Genomic DNA, 9,421 nt, shown 5'->3' with positions numbered 1-9,421 from the left:
AGAAAGAGAAGTAGACATGTCTTCAGCATTCTCTGTACACTTTAGAACACAATATCCTCAATACCTGCAAATATTTACAGATGGCTCAAAAGATCCAGAGCGTGAGACAACTGGAGCTGCCTTTTTAGTTCCAGAATGGACAATGAGTTGTATAAAGTGAACATCCAATCATTTGGCAGTATATACTGTTGAAATGATAGCAATACTTTTGTCCTTGCAGTGGGTAGAAGATTATAAACCTGAAAAGGTTTTAATTTGTTCTGATTCACTCTCAGTTTTAAAGAGTCTAAGGTCTTTTAAATCCAGTCATCAAGATATTCTTTTTAGTATTTTACAGATATATTCTAGATTGGTTCAGAATGATATTTTAATTAGTTTTATTTGGGTTCCATCACACATAGGTATAAAGGGAAATGAGGACGTAGATAAGTTAGCAAAACAAGCCTTGCAGAGAGAAGAAATAGAATTACAAGTTCCTCTAAGCAAGTCTGAAATTAAGGTTTTAATCTGGAAAAAGGTTATTGCAGAATGGCAAATAAAGTGGGACAACAACGAAAAGGGTAGATTTCTCTACAATTTAATTAACAAAGTAAGTAAAAAATAAGACATATTGGTAAAACAAGGAAAGAAGAGGTTGTATATAATAGAATATTGCTGGGACATTCCAATCTCAATAGTACACTCAGAATATTAGGGAAGCATCCAAATGGACTATGTGATGAATGCAAAGTAGAAGAAACAGTAACTCATGCAATTCTTGAATGTAAGAAATATGAGGAAGAAAGAAGTAGTATGATAGTTGAAATCAAGAAGAATGGAATTCAGGTGGTACATTTTAAATCTTTAATAAAATGGGCAAGTAAAATAAATAGCAAAGCTTTCTTTGAATTTCTTAAAAGGACAGGATTAATGAGTAGAATGTAACGCTCTGTTCCACACTCCGGAGCAGAAGGTGGCGGTAATGCACCTAATTACGCTGGTTGCCAGCCGCCGTTAAAAACCAAGAAGAAGAAGAAGAAGAAGACAAGCTGAAGTCCAAACTACAAGACCCATAGTGCATTGCGCGGCTTTCGCCGGCCTGTGACGTCACACCAGGAACCTTCAAGAAGGTGTTTACTGCACGTTGCGTCAGTGGTAAAGAAGCATCGCAAAGGTGAAATTAGGTAACAAACCAGCGGGTAAGTTTTACTTCTAAGAAAAATGTTTTACAATGCATAAAGTGTAAATGGCGATTTACGGGCTTAATCTGCGTCGCTGGACTCGTATTTAGGCAAAATAAACTTTCATAGAACTGAACATCCTCTGCTGTATTCGCTCTGCTTCACGCGAATGTGAAACATCTTTGCCGTACTGTTTTCCCAGCAGTGTTGAGTGATGTGGGTCTCACGGCTGTGGTGTCTGCGGAGTGTCCCCGCACTGGGGCTCCGCTCGGCCCTGAGTCCGGCTCCTGGGGGCCTGAAGAAGACCAGTCCAGTCCTGATCAGACCACAGCAGGTACCTTCATAAGAGCCGCTCTGCACCTGCTGGATTGCTTAGAACTAGCACTAGAGCGCCAGTACTGTGTGTGTGTTTTGTTTATGTTTTGTGTTGTATTTTGTTTGTTTTCAACCAGGGTTACTCCACCAGGACTAGACTGGGATTCCGCCGGAGCAAGACTTCCAAAGAACAAGTTCAAGAAGCAGCCTTTGAACCTGCTACAAACACAGCCATTAAAAGTGAATCTTTTTAATATGTGCTTTTATAAATATTGTTTTCTCTGTGTGATGCGATCACACCGCTGTGACATGCTGATGTTCTCTGTACCACGTGTCTGATCAACAGTCATTCAGCAGTGACCATAGCTCCTCTTTTTATACAGACATTACCTATTTTTGGAAAACTTAAATATGGTCACCTATATTAGGCTCGTTTGAGATGAGTGAGTTCTGCGTGCAGGTTAGAAATACTGTGCTAAAATACTCTGGCTACAGCATTTACCAAAAAAATAAAAGCATGAAGGGAAATGACTGCCAGACACTTAGTAAAATGTTGGTCCATCCATTTTCCAAACCTCTTGTCCAGGATACTTGCTGGACGGATCGGGACAAATGCACATGTTCTGTTTGTCTTTGGATTATGGAGGGAAAATGTTAGTCTTAACTTCTAACTTCTTTGAAAGTGATCAGTCCAAAATGTTTTAGACCCTGTTCACAGCTGTATCAGCTGCTTGTGATCGGATCACCTGAGCTGGATGAGAATGTCTGAACAAATGCATTTTTTAATCTCTAATGTTTCAAACTCAGAAGTAGAAGATTGATGTTTAGGGCCTCTTTTAAACACGGCCTAAGAGCGATGATGTTTGTGATGCTCTTCTCTGCAGTCGACAGCATGGGCCGGATCGTCCTCGCTGGAGGCGCAGCCGTCGGACTCGGAGCTCTGTGTTATTACGGTTTAGGGATGTCCAATGAGATGGGAGCCATCGAGAAAGCAGTGTAAGAATCACCTTCACATTCAAACACTTTCAATTAAATAGAGGTTTCTTCTTCTTATCCGATCGACTACAAAGCAGTCATTTTCTCATCTCTTCAGCAGCTTCTGTTGAGTTAGCATCCCAGAGTTCAGGTCAGGGAACTACAGGAAGGCTGACACGTTTTACTTCTCATTTTATGATGTAGAGATTTAAAAGAACTGTTTCATGGTCCAGAAATGTCATTGATGAGATCCGTTACCATCAGCTCAGCTGTGAGCTGGACTGAATGAACTGAAAGCTTTCATAGCTGATATTCTGTCATCTGAAGTCATTTCAGGAACATGTTTTGCTTGATGCAGACTGAAGCTGTGTGTTTGCAGGATCTGGCCGCAGTATGTGAAGGACAGGATTCACTCCACATACCTGTATTTTGCGGGCAGCGTGGGTCTGACGGGGCTCTCGGCCGTCGCGGTCAGCAGGACACCGGCGCTCATGGGACTCATGATGAGGGGATCCTGGCTGGTACACACACGATCATAGAGCTTTTTATTCATCACCCTTTAAATACACTCTTCATAACAAATCTTAGTGGTAGAACATATTGTGAGGCATCTACATAGTGATTATAGTTATGATTGAGCTTACAGTTTAATATTCACATTGATATTTAATGCTGTGATAACCCAATCAACCACAGGCTATCGGTGCTACCTTTGCTGCTATGATCGGCGCCGGGATGCTGGTGAGATCGATCTCGTATGAACACAGTCCGATGCCGAAACACCTGGCCTGGGCTCTACACGCAGGTAAAGTGCTGCTTTAACTGACCTCTAGAGGGCACTGCAGGCTGTGTTTCTGGTTCTGCTGGGCATGTTTTCCTATGGTTGAGCACTGCAGAACATTTCCAAAGACAGATACAGCTCTCACATGAAGTTATGAGTCCTGTGTGGACAGACAAGCAGAGCTCTGGTGTTCCCTGTGTGCAGGTGTGATGGGTGCCGTCATTGCTCCGTTAACTCTGCTGGGCGGCCCACTGATGGTTCGAGCAGCCTGGTACACAGCAGGCATTGTGGGTGGTCTGTCGACGGTGGCCATGTGTGCCCCGAGTGAGAAGTTCCTGAGCATGGGCGGCCCGCTGGCCGTGGGCTTCGGCGTGGTGTTCGCCTCGTCTCTGGGTGAGAAGCATTTACAGTCCGATGCAGATTGTGTTTCTGTTTAATCTCACAGACTTTACAGGAGTGTGTTCTGTCCTCTCCGCTCTAAAGGATCCATGTTTCTGCCCCCCACCTCGGCTTTCGGGGCCGGCCTGTACTCTGTGGCGGTTTATGGAGGTCTGGTCCTGTTCAGCTTGTTTCTGCTGTATGACACACAGAAAGTCATCAAGCGTGCCGAGACACACCCTCTTTACGGAGTTCAGAAATATGACCCCATTAATGCGTAAGTGTTCTCTGTGGGCAAGAGGCAGCAAACATTTGTATTACTTCACATTAATACTTTATTTTAGATTCAAGAGTCAGCTTTGTGTATTTGTAATGTTTGTTTCATTTAATTCAATCGTTCTGTCATTAAAAAGTGCACCAGCCGACAAACAATGGGCCTCATTTATGAAACAAACGAAAATAAAACATTAGGTCATTTCAGCACAAAACATGGAATTCATCAGTACGTGAGCAGTGGTTAGCATCAAATCTCCCGTCCGCTCTCAGCTCGTGTACGCAAGTTCTTGAGTTCCCTGAACTTGTACGCAGCATAGTAAATACTGTGGAGAACTGTAAAATTACAGCATTTTCAGCTTGTTAGTCAATCGTTAAACAGTAAGATAAGAATGGGTTTTTTTTTTGGGTGGGGGGGGTATAGGGCTTTAGCTTCAAATGCATGAATAGCAGTTTAAATATAATATAAATGAGTACGAGTATAAATAAGACAATGAGGATTCAATCATCACATCACATACCTGCAGCACTTCTGTGAAAGAAGAAATTAATTATCTGGAAGGAATAAAATAAATAAGACTACAGAAAATATATAATAGGCCATAATTAACAGATTAACAAAAGGAAGAACAAACATTGTGCAACAAGTATAGGTTACACTCATTTTTGACACTCTTAATGCTTTTTATTTCTTTTCTTTAGATCTTTATTTGATTTAATCCATCTGATCGCACACACAAACAACTTTAGTTCTAGCGGTGCCTGACTGCAGTCAACCAAACAAAAATGTTCACGCGTGATATTTAAATGACGATTGTTTTCTGGTGCCACATTTATCACAAGCGATCGTTCATACGATGAGACTGGCAGCATATTAATGTTTCATAAATCACACTTGAACTCTGTCGTAAATTGATTTATGTTCACGAATCTCCACTTGTTTCTACGTTAGATTGATAATCGAGGCCCAATAAGACTGTTAACATCGCTGTGCTCCTGCTCTTCCAGGTGTATGGGCATTTACATGGACACGCTCAACATCTTCATGCGACTGGTGATGATTCTAGCCAACGGCGGCGGAAACAGAAGGAAGTAGCCTGAAGGAGATCAGAAGACATGACACTGACTGGAGAATAAAAAATAGCTAAATAAAGTTTCACTCGATTATTTTGAACTTATGTTTAAAATCAGAAAAACTTTGGATTGATTTCAGATGAATTTCATCTTAAACAGAAATGTTAATGTGACACATTACTGAGTTCAACAGTTGGTGTAACAAACACTTTTGTATATTTATTTTAGAAATGAGTTATTGCCCAGAAAACGCTTGTGATTCTCGTGTTCTTGCTGTTTGGGGCTCATGGTTCAATAAACTTTTTAATAATAATAATAATAATAGATCTTAATTGTACAGTTTATTGCTGTAGAACAGACATTAAGCACAATTTCTATGATATTTTAACAACATTACACATTAATATTTTTAGCTTTGACACTGTAAAAGCTGAAGACAGTGAACTTTAGAGCAGAAATGTGTTGAATCCTCCTCGAGACAGATTTAAATTCAGATGTGCTTTCAAAAATTCCTCACGTTCTGTTATCTTGCTGTTTCTCTGTTATCTTTGAGTGTTTAGTTGAACTTTGTGTTGTCTGATGATTTCACACATTGATTATAGGGTCTTTGATTAGAGTTGATTTTCATGCACGTCCATGATGTTAGTGTTCTGCTGTTATGATAGTATCTGTCCATCGACAGACATTCCTGTTTTATTTGTGCTCTGAACAGCAGCAGATGACCGTGAGATTAGTGAATAATCCTTGTGTCACCATCTGTATTCTGATGCTGATTAAATCCTGAGAGCAGGCGGCTGGCAGCGGATGGGAACATCAGCACTACTGCAGGTGCAACTTTAAAAAGTAATATTGTGTTGTGATTGTAGGTGTCTGACTGTCAAAGCACTTAAACCGCATTGATAAGTCATTGTCAGTAGCCTCTGGAGCAGATGACGGTCATCATGTGTGTGTTTGTGTGATCATGTGATCATGATCATGCTCTGACGGCTGTAGGAGAAACACACACACACACGCTTCCCTGCAGATACTGCTTTCCACTGCTGAAGTCTCAATCACGTTAAAGTCGGTGTGAATAGAATAGTTTTTTCCCCCAGTTAAAATAAACACTATGTAGAACATATGTTACACTTAAGCACATATGAGGGAAGATTCAAACAAAGTAGCTGTATTTTGAAACATTAGGACCGAATTTTCATTCCTGGGGCCCGTTTAACTAAGGAGGTTCAACCCACTCTGAGTTTAAACTTGAAATCTGAGTTGACTTACCCCCTTTTCACACCGCAAGCGCGAGCAGCGCGTAATTTTTTCGGCGTCCATGTTAATCAATGAGTGCATTCACACCGGGAGCAGGAGCGTCGCGTGAACAGCAGTGCAGCGGGGGTTCGGCGTCCGGTCTATTTTTTGCTGTGCTGCTCACGCTCAATTAAAGTGAAAGCACACTTCTGATTGACAAAATAAATGTGATTTAACACAAAACGTGCTCAAAATGCACAGAATAAGCATGTCAAGAGTTTTAACAACAATGCCAATGTCTAGTGTTTTAACAATTATGCCAGAACAGAAAATTAATACAAAAATTTACCCATTTAAAATTTTTAATTAATCGTTTTGGGTGAAAGTATGTTGTATTATTATAAAAACAAATGTTGAATAAAATTATATCCATTGTCTGAAATGGTTTGAACACGCTTTGCAGCCGCTGCTGTGATTGATGCTGTAATTATACGCTTCCAGTGTGAATACTCGCGAGAGTCTGCTGCTGCAGTGACGCGCTGCTCGCGCTTGCGGTGTGAAAGGGGGGTAAGATGGGAAACTTGAGTTTTTTGGTTACAGGACAGCTGAGACTTGGTTTAATCAACTCTAAATTTAATGACTCTGAGTTATGCGCGTGCACCACAACTATAAAAAACCTTTATCAATAGAGCGCCGATGTTACGATTCACCATGGCAACAGCTCCCGCCCAAAAGCCGTCTGCATACTTCAGACACAAATGTAATTCTTATATCACTGTTATAATATCACAGGTGAAAACTGGCAGAACGTTAGATTAATGAACTAATAGCTAATCATTTTATATTATGGGCAATATATATATATATATATATAAATAAAATAATATTAATATTTTAAGTGCATTTTTCTTATTTTACAAATGATTTGCCAATAGAGTAAGAAAAATACGGCGGTGGCTATTTACACTGTGGAATTAACATACTTTCTTATCGATAGATCCTATTTACAGTAGGCTAAGGGCAAGTATCTCCAGATGCTATTTACAGAAAAAATGTACAGTGAAAATCGTGATATATTCTATTTACCATGTAAAAGTAGGAGTTCTTTGTAACAGGCTAAATGTAAATAATAACTAGATGCTAGTTATACATTTGCACCTTATATTGTTATACATTAACAGGATGCAATTATAACAGATTGTAAATGATTATATTTGTTACAGTTATAAATAGTTGTATCATTATTAAACACTCGTTAGGCACTTTACTTCCACTTTTAGAATATTTTGTTCATTATTATTGAAAATAAATTCTAATGTGACATGTGATGGGAAAAGTGAGAAGAACAAGCTCAGCAAAAGCCGGACTCTAACCCAATCAATCGCGTTACAAGACAGTTTTCCGTGCCCAAAACATTACTGTCTACACCATTAAAGCTGTTATTCACGTGTTTCGTATTTAACCTGATGTGTCGATGGAGGGTGGAGCTACAGTAGATTTGCTCTTAGTAATAGACACTTAGAATAATCTTGTTTCCATTTGCATTAAGATTATTTCAATGACCACACTGGAATATAATTTTACTTAAGTAAAATGCACTTAATTTAGACCCCATCCCCCAGGAAACAAGACTAAGTATCTTATATCATTTTCTTATATAGAAATCAATCTTTATTTTTATTTTTTTTTATATTTGTACTTGGGGGGGGGGGGGGGTGGACACTTAGTAAGAAGAGCATTTTTCCAGTGTGCATTAATGAAGTGTTTAAAAAGGTGGAGGAGACCGAAAGAAACTGGGTTTATTGAAGAAAACCTGCTCCTGAACAGGTTAGGTTCATAGAGTAAGTTACCATGCTAATTGACTCTGAGTATAAGTTAGCTCTCTTTCAGAAACGGTCTTGATTTACCCTGCTTTCTCGGGTTTGACAAATCTCCCATTCTGAAACAGAAAACCTAGAGTTTCCCTCATTTCAGGGTTAACATACTCAGAGTTTTCACTTAACCTTCTTTTGTGAAAGATGAAACCATCTGTGAAATTATAGAGATCCTGAAGTTACTCAGTCATTACAATTTCAGAGGTTCTTCATTTTCAACATCCAACTCTTTAACCCATAATTATGATCACTCTGAAAGCAAGTAAAATCATATTACATTTTAATACAGATAAACACATAAAACTCTTAATTCTGATTGGATAGATCATATGAGCCTGACACATAAACATTAACCAGGCTAAGTTTTCAGTTTGCTTGAGAACTGTGAACAGCCACAGCTGATTATGATACATGATGGAACAGTAATTGATGTATTCCTAATATTAATGCTATATTGAGAAGGATGTCTGTGTACTTTTTCTGCCATTTAATATAGCATTTATCTGCTTGAGACCAAGAGTACAACGATTTCACTCTAAACCTTTACAGGCATATAAACACTGATGTGGCTTCATAGATTAACTCTGTTCATCAGCTGTTCTGCAGTAAAAGTAGAAAAACAGACTAACATGGATGGAGGAGACAGTTTGCCATGTTTTCAGTGATGGCATATGAACTAAACAGAGAAAACACACACACATACACACACACACACAATTCCTCAGTGAACTGTTTGCTCTCTGATTCGTCCTGAACTGCTTCTGTGAGATGTTTGGCTGAGGAGACTAAAAATCTGATCTGTGTATTTTATTTATATTTTTCAAGTTGCATACCACATTTTACAGCATCAAAAAGAAGATCCATCTTTCCAACACTTACTCAAGGACTCACTATCATTCAAATCAAGTTTTATGCAGAGAAGTCATCCATGCAGAAATCCAGACATACAGGGCATCTCTTTTAATGTTGAATTACTCGAGAAGGAACTCGATTTCTGTTGTGTGTTCACTCCATAATGTGAGAAATGCGTGACGCAAAAACCAGATGTACGTCACATTCACCTCTTAAAATAAGTCAGTGACAGTAGTGTTTCATCAGGAGCTGATGCAAATATAGACTTTATAGGAAAATGATGGATGTATTGAAGGTTCTGTTCCACTTCATTTAGTTCTGAATCTTCATGAGCCTTGATTCTACGTCCAGGTGAAAGCAGGAGTAATGCAGCTTGCTGTGGAATGATAAACTTGCATGAAAATAAAACATGGCACTGTGTCCAAAACTCCTAAATGAACATACTAACCCCTCAGACTGACCTGATTCCCTTCATTCCTGTCGGTGGTTGTATGTTTGTGTTTGAG

The 9,421-nt window shown here is 39.3% G+C and overlaps 1 protein-coding gene across 4 annotated transcripts; it reads left to right on the top strand.

Moving 5' to 3' along the window:
* The first annotated feature begins 1,030 nt into the window (after positions 1 to 1,030).
* Positions 1,031 to 5,274, top strand: LOC128025611 (growth hormone-inducible transmembrane protein-like). Of its 4 annotated transcripts, none has more exons than XM_052612107.1 (9): positions 1,031 to 1,178; positions 1,363 to 1,494; positions 1,613 to 1,715; positions 2,360 to 2,471; positions 2,830 to 2,971; positions 3,147 to 3,255; positions 3,436 to 3,624; positions 3,715 to 3,886; positions 4,891 to 5,274. In XM_052612107.1, exons 2-9 carry the CDS (start codon positions 1,375 to 1,377, stop codon positions 4,976 to 4,978), a joined length of 1,035 nt encoding a protein of 344 aa, XP_052468067.1. In that variant the 5' UTR covers positions 1,031 to 1,178; positions 1,363 to 1,374; the 3' UTR covers positions 4,979 to 5,274. The 4 variants fall into 4 exon arrangements, with proteins under 4 accessions (XP_052468067.1, XP_052468065.1, XP_052468066.1 ...); XM_052612105.1 differs by having other exon boundaries at positions 1,041 to 1,178; positions 1,366 to 1,494; XM_052612106.1 differs by having other exon boundaries at positions 1,049 to 1,153.
* Positions 5,275 to 9,421: the final 4,147 nt, after the last annotated feature.

The sequence above is a fragment of the Carassius gibelio genome, chromosome A12 (genome assembly GCF_023724105.1).
Source record: "Carassius gibelio isolate Cgi1373 ecotype wild population from Czech Republic chromosome A12, carGib1.2-hapl.c, whole genome shotgun sequence".
NCBI lineage: Eukaryota > Metazoa > Chordata > Actinopteri > Cypriniformes > Cyprinidae > Carassius > Carassius gibelio.
Note: the sequence above shows the minus strand (reverse complement) of the source record. Positions and strands in the feature narration are given on the sequence as shown.

Coding starts and splice junctions, on each gene's coding strand:
- LOC128025611 (XM_052612107.1), top strand. CDS start 1,375: ATGTGGGTCTCACGGCTGTGGTGTCTGCGGAGTGTCCCCGCACTGGGG. Junction 3,256..3,435: donor GGCCTGGGCTCTACACGCAG/GTAAAGTGCTGC, acceptor CCCTGTGTGCAG/GTGTGATGGGTGCCGTCATT. Junction 3,625..3,714: donor GGTGTTCGCCTCGTCTCTGG/GTGAGAAGCATT, acceptor TCCGCTCTAAAG/GATCCATGTTTCTGCCCCCC.